The following is a 19,248-nucleotide window of genomic DNA, read 5'->3' on the forward strand; positions in this document are numbered from 1 at the left end:
AATTGAACCTTAAGAGTCACCTCTACAACTTCTATGAAGGGCTAGATTCTAAGATTTGCAAAGAGCTATAATGGTTGTGCCTTAATAAATTAGCATTGTATTTTGATGTGTATTGACTTAAAATTTTATGGAACTTTAATTGTGTGAGCTTAATTGATTTCAAACCTTTTGTTTTGTGTTGGAAAATTGTTGATATATTGGTATGGTGTTGATGGAATTTGTTGTGATAGTTATTACCTTACTTGTCTCTTCTTTCAAATTTTTAATCTTTTGTTAGAGAATGTTGTGATAGGTTTGTTGAGGAGACACTGGAGTTAGCTTTGTTTTGATTACCATGGTACGTGCACATACTTAGATCTTTCTCTTATTAGAGATTAGATCTAAGTTAAAATTGGCCCTTTTCGGAAGTAATTTGTTAAGGATGTAATGTGCACGATTTGATCTCCCTGACCATAGGGAGTGAGAATCATTTTGAAGATGGTCCTTACGGATTAGTTCTGCATAATTAGTGAGATTAAGAATGATTTTTGGAAAATAAGCAATGGTAATTTTAAAATGAGATTTGTACATAACTGATCTTAGTGAAATTTACTCTTTATTTTCATAAATTGATGGGATTATTTTAAATGTCCATTTATGATTTGATAAATTATGATTATTGTTCAAGGTCATTTAAATAAATGATTTATATTATTGGAAGTTTTCATTTTGATTTGAGGAAATATGACGAATTTAAAGATTTTCAAATTATTGTTATAATTTTGTCAACGTGTATTATATTACATTTTAAATTATAGTTGTGCACCACTGAGTTCACCGCTCAACGATTGCTTTATAGACTATCGCAGGTGAAAGAAAGGATAAAACAACTGAGTAAGACCACTTGAAGCTGCACCTTGTAAACATATTGGGACTATCTCCGGGTATATCATAGGTATACCCTTGTACATTAGATTTTGATGTATTCATATAGATTTATTTGAGCTGTTGTACAAAAACTCTTGTAATATTATTTTAGTATGTAATTAAATGTAAATCATTGTAATATTAATTTAAGAATTTATTTACCTGTATATTTTTATAATATTATTTTTATTAACCTAATGAAATTTATTCCTGAATTTTGTAATTAATGAAGTGTTTCCTTTATGATGAGTTTGGCTTGAAAATGAATTGAGTTGATTGTTGGAAATGATTTATTAATTGTTGGGATTGAATTGTGAGGTGAAATAGATTTTATTGGAGTTGTGGTTGAGAAAACATATTGGGAGTATTTTTCTTTTTAGGTTTAAATAACTGTTTTATCAAAATACAGCCGGCACTCTGCTGAAAATTTAAAAAATTTTCGTAACATCAGATTTTAATCGAGGATTTGATCCACGACTAAAATTTCAATTAAAGGCTTTTAATAAATATTCAATGTTCCCACCACTGTAAAAATGATCGTAAATTGTTGTAAAATCTCTTGTAATATATTTAATAGGTTATCGGTAGGCGAAGTACGATAATTTATTAAATATATTATAGGATCATGTTACATCTTATGAGAAGTAGGGTGTGACAATATCGAGGTGCTTCAGCCCCTGGAGTGCCTTCATTTTTCTTGAACACCCATTTGCAACCTGCCACTTTTTGTCCCTTAAGCAATATTACAAGCTCCCAAGTTTGATTCTTGTGAAGAGATTAAATTTCTTCACTCATAGCATCGACCCACTAGTCTGCATCTGAATAAGAAAAAGTTTCTCTATAATTGCTGGGTTCATGCACATCAACTGTTTTAGCAACTGACAAGGTAAACGCAACTAGATCTGCATATGTATATCTCTGTGGTGCTCTAATTTGTCTTCTCTCTCTACCAGTTGCAATGCTATATGGTTCCTATTGCTATTGCTCAGGTGCATCCCCTTATTGATCAGGATCTTGCACCTCATCCTCTGAATCACTTGATTGAACTATTGAAGTATCAATATCAAGCTCCACCTGTTCTCTGACACCGTGATCTGATTCTGCTATTGACTTCTCCCTCTGACTATCCAATGAAGCAGACTCATTAAATGTCACATCCCTGCTGATAATTAATCCTGGAGACTTTGAATCATTGCACCACAACCTGTAGCCTTTCACTCCAAATGCATACCCTAGAAATATGCATTTTCTTGCCCTAGGCTCAAGCATACCATCTCTCATATGAGCATAAGCAGGGCAACCAAATACTCTTAACTGAGAGTAATCAGCAGGTGAACTGGACCAGAACTTAAAAGGAGTTTTGTACTCAATAGCTATAGATGGAGATCTATTAACTAAGAAACAGGCTGTATTAATTGCTTCAGCCCATAAATCCTTTTCCAATCCTGAATGTGAGAGCATGCTTCGTGCTTTGTCACAAAGCGTTCTGTTCATGCATTCTGCAATACCATTCTGTTATGGTGTCCTTGTACAAGTGCGATGTCTCACTATACCTTTATTGCTGCAGAATGCATAGAACTCACTATTGCAAAATTCCAACCCATTATCAATTCTAAGACACTTGACTTTCTTTTCTGTCTGCTTCTCAATCATCGTCTTCTACTTTAAAAAGGTAGAAAATGCCTCATCTTTTATTTTTAAAAAATGCACCTACACCATCCGAGAGTAATCATCAATCAAGGTCATGAAGTACCTAGCATCGCTCTTGGAAGGAATTCTGTTAGGAACCCATAGATCTGAGTGGATATAATCCATCGTTCCTCTGGTCTTGCTCACTGCCTTTTTATCGAACTGCACCCTAGTCTGTTTGCCAAACACACAGTATTCACAAAAGTCCATAGATTCTATTTTCTGCCCGCCCAACAAATCTCGCTTGCTTAACACAGATAATCCTCTTTCACTCATATAACCAAGATGCATATGCCACAATTGAGTCTGATTCTGATTATTGCTTCCGGATGCTAGTACAACTTCCCCTGAAACTATACTACCCTGAAGAAAATATAATCCTGAAACCAAACTGCTCTTCATGAGTACCATAGAGCCCTTGCACACTTTGAGAACTCCATTCTCTGCATGGTATCTGAATCTATGAGAGTCAAATGTCCCAAGAGAAATCAGTTTCCTCTTTAGTCTTGGAATATGCCAACACTCTATAGTTCTGACAACGCCATCAAATATCCTCAATTTGATGTTACCAATTCCCTTAATAGATAATGCACGATCATTGCCCAGAAACACCTTGCCACTCATCTGTTTGTAAGTGACAAACCAGTTTCTGTATGGACACATGTTATAAGTAGCACCAGTATTAAGAATCCAAGAATTTTGTCCATGATCTGAACTCACAGATAAAATTTCTCCAGCACTGTCATCACCATTAGAATCAATAAAACTATCAACCACATTCGCAGAACTTTTTGGTTGCTTTTCCTTTTTATTTTTCAACTTGGGACAGTCTCTCCTGTAGTGACCTTGCTCCCCGTACTCAAAACAGTTGGCCTTTTTCATTTTTGACTTAGATCTGGCCTTAGATTTCTTTCTGCTGGAAGAACCCTCCCTTGAATGTGTTCTTCCTCTGCTCACCAAACCTTCCCCCTCAAATCTTTCTCTATTATCTGGAAATTTCTTTTTCAACTCCTTTGATTTTGGAGAATTACTAACATCGTCTAGTGAAATACTGTCATTCTCATACAACAGAGTATCAACAAAAGTTTCATAGGAGGGTGGCAAAGAACATAACACAATAAGGGCCTGATCCTCACTATCAATCTCAATATCAATATTCTTCAGGTCTATAATGATTGAATTGAATTCATCCAGATATTCTTTAATGAACGTACCTTCGCTCATTCTTAGATTGTAAAGCCTTTTCTTCAGATATAAGTGGTTGGTCAGCGATTTGACATAGTACAACTCCTCTAATTTCTTCCATGTCGTAGATGCTGAGCTTTCATCAGTAATCTCAAGTAGGACATTATCAATTACGCTCATGAAAATCGCACTCAAGGCTCTCTCCTTTAGATCAGCCTTCTCTGCCTCTTTCATACCTTTTGGAAATTTATCCTCGATTGCCTTTCATAGACCTTGTAGGATCAAGAAAGATTTAACTTTAATCTTCCACAGATTGAAACTCGATCCATTATCAAACTTCTCCATCTCATACTTCGTTGAAAACAATGCCATCTGTAAACCCTAGGATTGCGCACAAAGCTCTGATACCAGTTTGTTATAATAAGCACGCCAATCTAAAGCACACACACAAATCATATAATCACATAATATTGAAAAGAGAAGAAGAATAACACATGATTTAATGTGGTTCAATCGTACACGGGCAAGACAAGAGAAAAAAGTTCTACTATGATGAAAAGAGTAAGATACAATCAATCAGAACTCCCAAACCCTAACCCCAATGTGTTTTCTGAATATATCACAACTCTACCGCAAATGGTAGAATATTACAATATTTATACTGGTCCCTCGCACCCCCAAGGAGATCAATGGTGGGCTTTGGCCCGTGCCCTCTGCTATCACCATAGATCTCACTTTTTATCCCAATCGAGCCTAGCGTGAAACTTTCGGGTCGGGTCACAATTCGGGTCCATAAAAACATATCCAAAATTAAAAGCCACAAATATAACATTTCATTTTTTGGAACTAAATTTCAATTCCGGTTCCTATTCAGTTCTAAGTGCTTTCAATTTTAATTTGGTTCTACTTTCAATTCTATTTTCGGTTCTAGTTTTAATTCCGATTCGATTCAGTTATCGGTTCCTACATTTAAAATTTAAGTATTATTGTATTCCTTTTAAAAGAACAAAAATAATTATATATTTTTAACATCAAAATATCAATAAAATAATAGCAGTAATATTAAAATAACAATACTAATATCAAAATAAAATATCAATAAAGTAACATAAATATAATAACTTATTCCAGAGAAATAGTAAACTAAATTATCAATTCTCACATAAAAATACAAGATAATTCTAAATATCCATAATGTTGACACTGAGGGGTGATAGCTCAGTGGGCTAGCATTCTGGCCAGTCCCTTGGACCCATGACACTTAAGTTGTTACGCCATAAGAGTTTTGAGTTGTATCTCTGCTAAAAGTTTAAGCTTTTGGCACGATGGTAAGCACTTAATATCATAGCCAAGATAATGGGTTTGAATCCCTGATAGGTGCTAGGGGTGAATTATTGGCATTAAGTGGGATAGCTCAGTGGGCCAACATTTTGCTCAAATCCCTTCGGCTCATAGCGCTTGAGCTACTACATTATAAGGAGTTATAGTTGCGCCTCCACTAAAAGTTTAAACTTTTGGTATAGTGGTAATCGTTCAATCCTGCACATAATAAGTGATATAATATTTTTATCCAAATTATAAAATAACAGCAAATCAACGAGTATAATATGAGTTAAGATTAATGTAACCTAAACTAAGAGTACAAAATTATGTAATTTTTGGCTTTAAAGAAATTTTTTATTATATTTTTATTCAACTATTTAAAGTTAAAATTTTATTGGACAATATATATTTTTTATTGATTTAAATTTTAATTCAGAATAACAAATATTAAAAATATATTTAATTTTATTTTTAATACAACAAATGTTGTTTATATAAATTTTATAAATTATAATTAAAACTTTTTCAAATTAAAAATAAGATAACTAATGTAATCTTAAACTTAATAAATTTAATTATTAACACTGATCCTTAAATATTGTTTTGGCTCATACTTTCCACTATGACCACATACCTTACAAAATATTTTATTTGAATCGCACTGCTAACATTTTAAGTAGAGCATAATTTAATCCCATAAAATAACACATACATAAATTAAATTATTTCATAACATATATCTTAATAAATATATTTTACTATCTTATACATATTTTTCAATTATATAATTTTTAACAAGAAAATATACTACATTATAAGAAGGTGATTTGTTTTATATATTTATAATTAAAAATAATAAAAATTAATATTGAGTTACATATATACATTTATAATTAATAACAAATTAAATTATATATATAACTATCTTAATTGCATATAATATATAATTTTATTGAAACTATATATATATATATATATATATATATATATATATATATATATATATATATATAATCAGTTCTTCTGTTCGGTTTTGATTCAGTTTCAGTTCGATTCCAATTCGATTCTTGATGAAGAACTAAAACCTAACCAAAACAATAAAATAACTTCAATTCTGTTTAATTCCTACAGTGGCAATTCTTTTTCGATTCCGATTCAATTCAATTCGGTTTAGTTCGGATCCCTAGAAACCGTGCACAGTCCTAGTTACAACGTATATTTTGCTTGGTTACTGCCTAAAATAAAGTTAAAAAGTGTAGTTGTTTTCATCGTGTTTTGGTCCATAAAGGATCAAACTGTTTAATTTTGAAAAAGGAGAGATCAAAGTGTATATTATTCTGAACATCATTTTTTTTCAATAAAAAAATTGTTATTACAATAGGCTAATCTATAGCTGTTTGGACATGTGAAAAGAAAAAAAAATGGAAGTATGTCTAACCCAGACGTATTGCTTTAACACTTCTAAAGGATATCCTCACGCATCATTTAGAATAAGAGAACTACTCAACTTGCCTTTTCAGTTAGAATTGAAATAAGATCTGCTTGAGCTTTTTCCAAGGCACTTGATAAATTCTCAGGTTTCTTCCCACCTGCTTGAGCAAAATTAGGCCTGCCACCACCTCCTCCACCACACAACTTTGCTATAGGCCCTATAAATTTTCCTGCCTGAACACCCATATCAACAACCCCTGGAGTAAAAGCAGCAACTAAACTCACCTTCCCCTTATCCGGACCGGAGCCCAAAACCACAGCTGCTGGATCTTGTAGCACATCAATCAGATATTCAGCTGCACTCTTAAGTGAATCAGCATCAACATCATCCATGCTTTCAACTAGAACCCTGACATTAAATTAAAACTTGCACACTATCAAAAAGAAACGCCAAAAGCAATTCAGTTTCTTTTTTTACAGAGGAGACTCAAACTTGGAACTTTGCCTAAGTCGAGAGATGCACCACTCCCCGTTAGGCTATAATAAGGTATTCCCAAAGAAATGCCACGTGACACTTTCCTTATAGAGCTTGTCAAGCATCACCTTCCATAAATAACTATTTTTTATATTAATTATTATTTAATTTTTTTTATTTCTCTTTTAATTATCATTATTATTTACAATACTATCTTAATATTTATAATTTAAATTATTATTTTCTTTAAAATTTGATTTTTAAAAATTAAGACCCATTATTCATGTTATTTTTTTAATAAATTCATTTATGCAAAAATATTAATTACCACATGTCACCCTCTATAATAATAATAATAATAATAATAATAATAATAATAATAATAATAGTTAAAAATAAAAAATAATTTAAAAGATAACAACAATAACAATAGTAATAAAAGGTTATTAATGACTATTAATTTAAAGAAAATTGGCCATTGACTTGTGATTTTTTAATCCACTATCATATAATTTGCTCAATTTTAAATTATTTTATATCTTTAATAAATATTTTTACTATATTGCTATATTGTTTTTATTATAAAATCTTTGTTAAAAAATTCTAGAGACAAAAAATATAGTATACATAAAAAAAATTATAAAAATAAAATATATAGATTTAGCTTATTTATAATAAGTGTATTATTTTTTATGTTAATAATTTAATATTCCTTTTATTTCACTTTCCTAAGATTAGTTAATACTTATTATTATCATTACGACCAACTTATGGTAATTGAATTGAAACGGCCAAGTAAATGAAAAATATTTTACTATTATAAAAATTAGATTTGAATTTTTGTTACTGTCTTTCAATTAAATAATATTTAATTATAAAATTAAATTTTTATTTAAATAATTTCTATTTATTTGCCTATATAAAGTATGTCATAAGTGACATTTGATACACATCCAGCACTCTCCTCTCAATAAGTATTTTTATTTTACCTAAGTGCTCTTAAATTTTTTTTTATTTGCTCTATTTTTTTTATTATTTCTTTTAAAAATTATTAGTTATCATTTTTAAAATTTATTTATTTAAATATATTTAATTAATATTATTTAATTATTAATTTTTATTCTAAATTTCTTATTTAATATTTCTTAAAATTTTTAATATTTTATTTCATTATAATTATGTATCGAATTATCCATATTTTACTATCATTAATTTTTAAAAGAATTATTTCTAAATTTTAATTAAATATCTAAATTTTAAAGATGGATCGCAAATATTATTACATCAAAAATTTAGCTACAAGTAAATATGATTAAAAAAAATTAAAATTACAATATCAAAATTATGAGATTTATGTATTTTTAACATTTATTATATTAATAGAAAATAATGATATTTTAAAATTTTAATTTTTATAAAAATGTATTTTTTTATATCATAAATTTACATAAAACGATTACTATTTTTGTGAAATAATTATTTTGTAAAACATATATCAAATTAATAAAAAAATTACACTTTACAAAAATTTAAAGAAATAGTATTTTTAAAAAATAATGTAATAAAATATTATTTTTAATTAATAATAATGTTATATATTTTCATTATTAGTATAATTAAATAATTCAATTCATTATTAATAATTTTATTACATTTTAAATGAAGTAATCATATAAACTACTATTAATATAAGTATAAAAGAAACAAATAGGTATTTTAATTAATTACACTATAAATTAATTAAAAATTTATTATTATAATAGATAAAAATTTATTCAAAATAAGAGAAATTTTAATTGAAAATTAATTTAATAGTAATAATTTATCTATTATGTAATTAAAATTTAAATTAAAAAATTATAAATTAACAATACATAGCTTGGGTATTATACTAGTTTTCTACTATAGTATAATGTCCAAACTTTAAAAACAAAAGGGGGAAAGCACAGCTGAGGGGGCAGCGTCAACTAACTATTATCTTTATATCTATATGTTCAAGCCAGCAAAGCTTGTACACAAACCATAACACGTCCTATAGATGATGCAAACATCCCTTTCATCTACAAATTTCTATGTCTACTACTTCCTAAGTAATGGCTTTTTTTTTTTTTTAATTGGCGCTTCACGTGTAGAGTGGATGTGATGCATGAAAAAAAAAAAAAAGGAGAAATCAAGAGTTTAGACATATTAAAATAAGAGGACATCCATGTATGTGTGATCTACGAAGTAGGAAGTAAATACTTGCCTAATTTTTTTTGAAGTTCCCACTAAGAATGCCTTGCTTGCAATAATTGATGCTTTGCACGCTGCTGCTTTTGCACGCAATGCTGAAACTTCATTTCTTGCAATTCGTAACTCCTCTAGGAGATTTTCCACCCTGGATGTCAACTCTTCAGCTTTCACCTTCAAAAGGCAGCATTAATAGCACCGTAAACTTCTTTTGAGCTTGGAACCACTTAAACAACTCTCGTGCTATTAATGATTTATTGTAAGAACAAGACAGTTGAGATTCAAGTGAATGAAAGAACCATACTACTGTAAATGTTAATTAAAGCATATGTTGAATCAATTTTTCCTGAGTTTGAGCAAGTCAATGTTGTTACTTATTCAGGATACAATATCTCTTTGCTGTACAATGGATATTCCACTTTTACTTTTGAACATAAAGATCCAAAGTAACTGTACTTCAATTTGATTTGACTGCGAAACCAAAAAATAGCTCATAGCAGTCTCACTATGAAAAAGATAAACCATTTCTTCACATGACTCTGAAAAAGATTATCAAGATGAAACTCTTATAATGGAGAGAACAAAAGCAGCTGTATCATGCCCAACAAATGAAAATAACACAACCAAATCAAGAGAACAATATATATATATATATATATAGAGAGAGAGAGAGAGAGAGAGAGAGATATTCAAACAAAGCAGAATCCATTGGCCAAGAATTTCAGATAAGAGAACTAAAAGAGGAAAGCATACCTTGAGAGTGGAGCAAAGACGTTTCACCTGGGCATCTCTTGCATTTATGTATTCAATGAAAGCTTCACCGGCCACGGCTTCTATACGCCTGATTCCTGATGCAATTCCCTGCTCTGAGATTATTTTGAAAGCACGTATTTCGGCAGTATTGCTGACATGGGTTCCTCCACAAAGTTCCAACGATACACCTGGAACCTCTACAACTCGCACCTACAACACATCAGAAAACATTTTAAAAAATATTCTGTGCTCTTTTCCTATTGCACATTCAATACATTGATAACATTCAAAATTCTAGGATATCTAAATTGTCATTAAATGTTCACAAAAATGCACAAATATCTGCATATGCACAAGTGGATCACATGGCTTTCACCTCATTTTAGTTTTCTTAGCAACGCTATCTAATAATTGATATTTGGATCATAATTCCCTTACTAATGTTGGAACTATGTTATTCTGACGTGTCACTCTATTAGACTTGTGAGATGAAAAGGGGAGGTTTTTTTTTTTTTTTTCATTTTAATAGGATGTACATTTAGGCCAAAATATTAATCTCAGCGTGCTTAGTAGTTCAGAGATGAGAAACTTATTAAATCTTCTTTGAGGCTTCATTTCTAATACAGAATAGGAAGTTTAGAATTTTATTTAGGAATTTTAATTATTGTAGAATTAGGAAATTTAAAGAATTTTTATTATTTAAAATATTATTATTATTATTATGTCTATTATTTCCTAATTTATCTTATTTAATATTCCTAATTAAAGTTGATTAAGGTTTCTACTCTTAAATTGATTAGGGTTGTAAGCTCTATAAATAAAGCTAATATTATATTATTCAATATTTTTAGACTATGATTATTATTGAGATTAATAAAATTATTGATAATTAATTCTCTTTTTCAAGGATTGGTCTTTGATTTCTTATTCTTCTTAGTTCTTTCCCTTTATTCTACATCAATTTTAGTATCAAAGCCTAAATTCAATCCAAATTCCATAGCTTCATGAAATTTTTACAAACATCCCATTCAAACATTCTTGTGTTTTAGCCTTCGAAATTTCTGCCTTTGTTCATCCAGCAAAATTTCCATTTAAACCATCCAAAACTTTTGCTACCTTTTGCTATTTGTAAAAAAAAAATAATAATAATAAAAAGAACTTTGAGAAATAGAGCACTGTCAGAAGTCAGAATCTTGTTTTGGCATCCCTGGAACTTTAACCCGACGGGGTGGGTTGCACTCACCAAGTCTTTCTGTGCTCCAACTTGCACTAAATTTCTGCCATATCAACAGAATTTGACAATGAAGTTTGAATTTTCTGGAGGAGGTATGTTTTCTTAATTGAATATCATGAACACTTACATTGAGAGGCTAGAAGACGAGATCAATTACTACAAAAACGTTCTCGAAGAAATTAATTATGACATTAGATTTCATAAGTGTCAATTACTATCTCTATGTAATTGGATAGATAATTATAGTTATAGATGTGATCATGAAAGATGTTTTTACATGGTAAATATCGAAAAGTTAGACAGATTTTACTAGATAAGGAAAGGGAATATGAAGATTTACTACAATTCTTACAAGTTAAGAAAAGCGAGCTTGAAAAATGCAGGAAAGAACTTGTGATTTCAAGTGTAAAAAAATTGAATGCACAGCTTGATAAGTTCCCCAAAGTAAAGCTTAATGAGTTATCAAAAGTAGAGTTAAATGAATTATTAGTAGCTTTGCAAGGACTTAAAGAAGAAATTCAAATTATAAATCAAGAAGAAAAGTTTGATGTTGAAGATGAACAAGAAGAATAATTCGAAGAGCAGCTTGAAGATGAGAATAAGGAACAAAAAGAGCAACCTGGAGAAACTAAGCTTGAAGAGTATGAGATTGAAGAATCTAAAGATTCAAGTCTTGAACATTCACATGTTGAAGAGCCAATTCTAGAGCAAGAAGGCGATAAAACAACACAAACAAAGCTTGAGAAAGATATATTTGGGAATGAAAAACATTCAATGGAGATATCAATGAAAATTGAAGATCCTGTTGAGTTAAATGACATTTCAACTATTGTTCTAATTGATTTTATCTATCGAGATGTTTCCAAGAATACAAAAGAGAGTGCAAACTTATTTAAGTCAATCTTGCTGCTACCATAAATGAAGATAGCACTGTGTGTTCTCCGCATATAGTTTGTGATTCTTCAGCACTTTAAGACTAGAGAACGAGTTTTCTCCAACCAGGGGAGAATAATGCAAAATAGAAAGTTTAGAATTTTATTTAGGAATTTTAATTATTGTCGAATTAGAAAATTTAAAGAGTTTTATTATTTAGAAATTTTATTATTACTATTAGGTCTATTATTTCCTAATTTATCTTATTTAGTATTCCTAATTAGAGTTTATTAGGGTTTCTATTCCTAAATTGATTAGGGTTGTAAGCTCTATAAATAGAATTAATTTTATATTATTCAGTTGCTTTAGACTATGATTATTATTGAGATTAATAAAATTGTTGAGAATTAGTTCTCTTTTTCAAGGATTGGTCCTTGATTTCTTATTCTTCTTGGTTATTTCCCTTTGTTCTACATCAATTTCTTGTGTGGAAAACAAAATCTGCATATGAGAATCGATAAGTAGAAAAAATGTTTTCCTACTTAAAAGGGAAAACTAGATCATTTTCAAGCAAAATGATTCATGCTTTCCAAACATAGAACCTGTAAGTGATAGACACATTCTAGTCTAATGATCTTCGCAATCACTTGTAGCTACACTGGACGCCCAAGCGTTCTGGCAGTCATTTGGAAAACCATAATTTACCTTTTTTTTTCATAATTTTATCAGTTATTCAACTATAAATAGACAAATATGAAATCTTTATAGGTCCAAACATTTTCCTATTCTTATTTACTAAAAGAAAATTATATTTTCAATGTAATCCACATTCCAGAAAATAATTTTCAACTAAATTTCAATATTACAACCAACAATAGATTCCTTATAAAATATTTTCTATAGAAAGGTTATTTTCCACAAAACAAATGGAACTTAAGAATTAAGAAATAGCTACAATAGTATGTTGATGTCCATCTTGTTGCAGATTAAGGCATCAATCAGAAAACAAGACTAGCATTTCAAAAACCTAAAGACAGGAAACACAAGTCCCTTTTCTAAGTTTTCAGTTGAGTGAAACCAAGCCCCAATCTCTTACATTTTGTAGTAGTTAAATCAATAATTTTATGCCATTTTCCAGAAAATCTCAAATTTCCAAGAATAGGCTCCCTGCCCCCTTTTCCTCTGTCCCTTGTGTTTTAGAAATTTTAAATGGAATCAGCATTCAATTTAGGCATGGTCTACATAAATAAGAACAATAGAATTGGAAATACATGCCTAATTATAGGATACAAGCAGAACAGTTAGAAGACAAAACAAGCCTAAGGACACGCATGCCTGAGGATATATATGGGTTAAATTATAGAAACTCCATAACATTGGCTAAAATATGCATTTGGACCCTTGTATTTTTAAAAAAAAAATTAATCATGAACCTATGCTTTTCAAATTCCTTAAAATTTAATCTTTCCTTAAAATTTAATCTTTCCTTAAAATTTAATCTAGCCAATAAAGTACCATACACTTTAATCCTAGGGTTTTTAAATGGAATTTTGGTTTCTGAGACTAAAATGTAGCATATATGAAAACTCAGGGATTGTTTCACTTAAAAGCGATTAAAGCACAATTGATTGTATTTTCTAAATGAACTAGATCAACAAATGCCAGGGAGTTTTTGTCATTTACCCAAATAGCTTTAATAAATTCTTTAAATTATATGGAAATAGATTAGTGAAGCTTGAATGGAGTATGATACCAATGCTCTAATCATTTCACTATTCTGAAACTTGTACCTGTTCTCCATATTTTTCTCCAAACATTGCAATAGCCCCCGCTTTTTTGGCATCATTAAGTGACATCACCTTGGTTTGAAGAAGTGTTGCATCCCCAATCCATCCATTTATTAATCTTTCAATTTCCTCCAGCTCAGTATCAAGAAGCGGTCTATGAAAGTTAAAATCAAACCTGAGACGATCAAAAGCCACCAGTGAACCAGCTTGTGATGTTTCATTGCCAATAACTTTCTTTAGTGCAGATTGTAATAAATGAGTAGTGGTATGATGAACCTGCATAATATCAAACATTCTTTTAATACCAAGATAAGTAAGGCAGAAAAATTGAATGAAAAAAAAAAAAAAAAGATTTAAAAGAAAACTTTGTTTTTGATATGTTGTTCAAATTTTCTAGTTATTAAATTAGTTCAGCTTGAAGGTAATCATGCATAAATATTTGGTAGGATTTTAATTCAGCTCACAATTTCGCTCCTAAGAAATGTTCATTATTCAACTCATTTCAAAATATTTAAACTGCACATGCAAAAATAGGTCAATTCTATTAAATCTTGTGCTCTTAAATTACTCATTTCACAATTTGCTCCTGCACCTTGGCTCGCTGTCGCAATTTTGGATCTACTGCAGCTTCTACTTCTCTGCCAACCTCTAGAACTCCCTCTTTGATAGTGCCCTTATGAATAAATACATTGCCTGGAGATTTTTGAACGTCTTTTATTTCCACAACAGCTACAGGTTTGCTTTCACCTCCGGTAACATATAGAAAACCATGATCCCCAATTTGACCACCAGATTCTGCATAAAATGGCGTCTTATCCAGCAAAACTTCTACTTCACTTCCTTCAGCCACCTGTATCACTGACTTCCCATTTACCAAGAGACTTTCAATGATTGCTCTTGCAGAAAGCATGTCATACCCTAGAAATTCAGTATCAGAAACAATTTCAGAAAGATCTCCATTTTCCACTGCAATTTTAACAACATTGTGTGCAGCCTGAGATTGTCGCCTTTGCTTTTCCATCTCAATCTCAAAACCATCTGCATCTATTTTGACACCATGTTCTCCAGCAACTTCTGCTGTTATCTCAACTGGAAATCCATATGTGTCATATAGAAGAAATACATCTTTTCCAGATAAACAAGGTACAGTTCCATTTTTATGACCACTTGATAATGCATCTGCTAGCATTTGGTCAAGCAACTTTTCTCCTCTCTCCAGTGTCTGCACAAAACGAAGTTCTTCCCTTTGTAGCTCTTCAAGAATGTGGGATGCTCTAGTCTTCACATCTGAATCAACATAAGTGCTCAATTCTATTACTTTCTCTGCAATGGCAGGTAAAAATGCTGCTTCTAGATTACTTTTACCATCCCCCTTTACACCAATCAACCTGCTAGAACGAACAGCCCTTCTAATGAGCCGGCGGACCACATAGCCTCTACCAATATTTGATGGGAGTACTCCATCTGATATGAGATATACAATTGCGCGCAAATGATCTCCTATAATCTAAAAACAATACAAAACTTTAGTTCATAAAATTCATAATGAAAGAAAAACTTTGTTCAAGCAAAATTTTTAAGCATATTGCAGATAGTTTAAGTGGTAACATACTTTAAGGTTCATTTTTGTCTGATCATCAGCTAGAGCATATGATATATTTGCCAGTTCTGAGGCCTTCTCAATAATGGGATAAATCAAGTCAGTCTCATAATTGTTTGGAACCTGCAGGAAAAGTATGACTTCCAGAACTATGAATTTTGAAGCAGCAGTTGGGTGACGTAAATAAACTAATTCTCCCTCTTAAAAGGTACCTCCATTGCAATGTCACATTTCCTTTGACATGAAAACAAAGAATTCAGTCACCAATTTTTTATGAGGAAGATGTATACCTTTTGAAGGATGCGAGCCAGACGCTCTAGGCCAAGACCAGTATCTATGTTCTTTTGTTTTAAGGGTTCAAGTGAGCCATCATCCATTTTATTGTACTGCATGAAAACTAGATTATAGAACTCTATAAACCTAGTATCATCTCCAAGATCCTGCCAAATTGATTGTTAAGACAGTAAAGATTAATGAAACATCAGTACAAGAAATTCCCAAGTAAAAACTTTATACAACCTAATCCCCCACCTTCAGAAAACAAGGCACCATGCTCAAACTAAAGGAACACATACCACATCCAAATATCCCATTTCAGGATGAAAATCATAATAGAGCTCCGAGCACGGACCACAAGGACCAGTAATCCCACTGGTCCAAAAGTTGTCTTCTTCACCCATCCTTTTTATGTGCTCAACGGGAACACCCACCTGATGCAAAGTTCTATCACCGAATCATTTACAGAAAGCATTATAGTACAAGCAAAATAAGTACAAAAAGGAATAAGTTTCAGATGCTGATTCTAGACTGGAATTAAACAAGACTAGGCAGTACACTGCAGAAAATAGGGATGCTTCTAATATTCTTATATTATAATTGAAGAAAAGGACAACTACAAATTCCAAACAAGATTGAAAAAAAAAAAAAAGATATAAAAAATTATAACTCGACAATTTTGTGATTGTGGACATGGAAAAAGATCTAACTTTCCAATGCACATATGAATGGAAGTTTACAAGCAAGAAGAGATAGAACTGCACAACATAGAGGAACTAACTACATGTGAAGTAAACAAATAATGACATCAAATCCGTAACAGTTAGTGAACCTTTGTATAGCTTACCTCATCATGCCATATTTCAAAAGCTTCATCATCATTTTCATATACGCTGACCCATAATCTGTCACCTGGTAGCCCAAATCTGTAGGGACAAACTAATCCTTTCATTTCGAAATCATTTTAACAAACTAAAGAATCCATAATCAAAAGGAACATTATATTCATGCATACTCCTTTGTTGAAAGCTCCCATGCCCATTTAATTGCTTCTTTCTTGAAGTAATCTCCGAAACTGAAGTTCCCAAGCATCTCGAAAAAAGTATGATGTCGGGCTGTTCGGCCAACATTCTCCACATCATTTGTGCGAATGCACCTTTGAGCTGTTGTAGCTCGAGGTACTTGTTTGGGAGCCTAAATAGAAGCATTACTACAGTAAAAATCACCATTTATGAGAAAGCAGAATGGGGAGAAGAAAAAAAAAAGAGGCTTTATAAAATGGCATTAGCCATCCAATAACCACTTGGAAGGCTTAAGTTCCCATTTTTGGACACTAACAGAAGAAAAAAAAAGGAAATGATAAAAAGAACCCAACGCAAATAAAAAAGTGCATCCTCTTCTCACAATTAGTTGGGACACATCCATGAATTTTGCTAATGGGTCCTATCTAATTGGGAGAGAAGATGCACTCCTCTATGCTGAAATATTACTCTATTTTTCCTTGTTATTTTTGTGGTGGGGTGGAGTGGGACAGGAGGTGTGGGGGGTGGAACTAAGACATACAAAGTTATTTTGTTAGTTTAACTTGAGTTTTGATGCCATATTTGGAAACAGAATATGTCTCTCTATGTATATAGGCACAAGACAAAGTTGCATACAGAACTTATTACAAGAAAAATGATAAGCCAGAGTGCCTAGAGTCTTATCCAGTTTCTCATCCTTTAATTCTGGGCTTCTACTTTAGCAATAAGATTCATGGCATCCATATATCTCATGTCATTAGAAACCATGTCAGCGAGAAGATTAATCAGTAAATCTCTAATTTCCAAAGTCAGAGAGAAACTAGCATTAATATGGCACAAAAGAACATAATTCAGAATTCTCAAATTTTTAAGGACCAGAAATTCAGGAAAGTTCTGCAACTGCATTATGAGTTCATGAATGCACCATATCCTCAAGTACTATATTGATACAAGAACTATAGGTTGTAGCTAACAGGGCCTACTTTTATAGATTTCACAATCTTTCTACTTGATAAAAGACTGATACAGTAAAGGTGATTGCTGATTCAATAAAAATGCTTTAGTCAAGATTTCCTTCATTCTCTAGCCTTTTGACTTCAGAGTGTGTGTGTGAGTATGTGTGTGTGTGTATACATATAATTTTATAGTCCTAAAATGTTTTCCATGCACCTTTCCGAGGAATACAAGCTTGAACTGAAGCATTCCTGCAATTGTCAAAAGAACAGTAGGATCATCCGGCACAAGAGAAGCACTTGGGAGAACCTTATGGCCCCGTGAAGCATAGAAATCAAGAAACCGGCTGCGTATGGAATCCCCACTTACAGGGTTTTCCTGAGTCTTATCCTCCATCAATTCCTCTGTCACAGGCTGTACCGACGCTGAAAAGAAACATGATAAATACTAATCCTTCTTACACAGATCTTCAGGACAACCTATGTATTTTTATGTCAAATTTCATACAGTTAACTACAGCAACCTCGTATACTTCTTGTCCTGAACCGCATGCCACGTGCTCCTTGTAAAACAGAGCGTCCACTGGTCAACATACTAGGATAAAAAAGGGATATAGTTCTTGTATTATAACCTGCATAATTTCCCACACCAATATTTAGAAACTAACGCAACAAAGACACCATAGAATAACAAGGAACCTACTAAGAGGCAGATTATAATTCATATTGTGATCCTATTCCTACCAAACCCATAGATTTGCAGCTTCCAATTTTCCACATATGTTCATGCTCATCCATTACCCAGCTCTCTCCCCCTCTCAGACCCAATCTGACACAATCATGAAGACTCAACAACAAACACCTTCTCTGCTAAATAACGCAACGACAGATATCGCTACCCAAGTTAGAAATTTAACCATTAGAATCAAATTAACGAAGTTAGAGAGTAAGGAACTTTACCATTGGAGAAAGCAGAGGTGCAATTTGGTTGAACAGCAAAGTTTGGTTTGAGAAAAGAGATTGGAGAAGGGATAAAAGAGATAAGAGATTTCCCACCATGGATGCTGTGCAGAGCGTGTGGAGGCAAATGCAGGCAGCCCATTGGCTCTCCCTATCAAATTCTTCCTACCTTCTCTAGGAGCGACTGAATTCTACCTCTTGTTTGGCTGTTCTGCTTTCAAACAGGCTGTTGTAAATTGGCTCTCAAGCAGGGAAAGATAAGCCTTTTTGAGGTGTCGGAATATTTACCTGTCACATTTTTCTTATTTTTCATTTTTTTTTTATAATTTTGTTTGGTTCAAAATTCAAATATTGATAATACAGGCCTCGACTTGTGAGTAGAGGTGTCATGGGCCTCGTAGGCCTCGCACCTGCTAGCCCGCCAACCAAAAACCGGATTTGGATATGGAGCATTTCTAGATAATAAAGTTATAGCATTTTTTTTTATATAATTTATTTTATTAGGCTAATTTTCCGGAAAGAAAAAAAAATACAATTATCTTTAAAAAAAAA

At 31.7% G+C, this 19,248-nt stretch overlaps 1 protein-coding gene across 8 annotated transcripts; it reads right to left on the reverse strand.

Moving 5' to 3' along the window:
- Window positions 1-6,435: 6,435 nt before the first annotated feature.
- Window positions 6,436-18,969, reverse strand: LOC110661773 (alanine--tRNA ligase, chloroplastic/mitochondrial). 8 transcript variants are annotated; one of them, XM_021820521.2, is made up of 14 exons: window positions 18,697-18,834; window positions 18,481-18,603; window positions 18,261-18,368; window positions 17,954-18,151; window positions 16,777-16,955; window positions 16,609-16,687; window positions 16,061-16,195; window positions 15,776-15,925; window positions 15,498-15,608; window positions 14,478-15,392; window positions 13,889-14,161; window positions 9,992-10,201; window positions 9,255-9,412; window positions 6,436-6,943 (listed from the first exon to the last, which is right to left on the reverse strand). In XM_021820521.2, the coding sequence occupies exons 4-14, from the start codon at window positions 18,131-18,133 to the stop codon at window positions 6,607-6,609; spliced, it is 2,727 nt and encodes a 908-aa protein (XP_021676213.2). In that variant the 5' UTR covers window positions 18,134-18,151; window positions 18,261-18,368; window positions 18,481-18,603; window positions 18,697-18,834; the 3' UTR covers window positions 6,436-6,606. The 8 variants fall into 8 exon arrangements, with proteins under 8 accessions (XP_021676213.2, XP_058002110.1, XP_058002113.1 ...); XM_058146127.1 differs by having other exon boundaries at window positions 17,954-18,162; XM_058146130.1 differs by having other exon boundaries at window positions 17,954-18,162; window positions 18,481-18,606; window positions 18,697-18,824.
- Window positions 18,970-19,248: the final 279 nt, after the last annotated feature.

This window comes from Hevea brasiliensis, chromosome 1 (assembly GCF_030052815.1).
Source record: "Hevea brasiliensis isolate MT/VB/25A 57/8 chromosome 1, ASM3005281v1, whole genome shotgun sequence".
In the NCBI taxonomy this organism is placed as follows: Eukaryota; Viridiplantae; Streptophyta; class Magnoliopsida; order Malpighiales; family Euphorbiaceae; genus Hevea; species Hevea brasiliensis.

What these genes read in the sequence shown, in the direction of transcription:
- LOC110661773 (XM_021820520.2), bottom strand. Translation starts at nt 18,838, where the DNA reads ATGGGCTGCCTGCATTTGCCTCCACACGCTCTGCACAGCATCCATGGT. An exon ending in CAGGACAAGAAGTATACGAG is followed by an intron (nt 18,163 to 18,260) that starts GTTGCTGTAGTT and finishes GTTTCTTTTCAG; the next exon opens with CGTCGGTACAGCCTGTGACA. An exon ending in AAATGGGATATTTGGATGTG is followed by an intron (nt 15,926 to 16,060) that starts GTATGTGTTCCT and finishes TCAATTTGGCAG; the next exon opens with GATCTTGGAGATGATACTAG.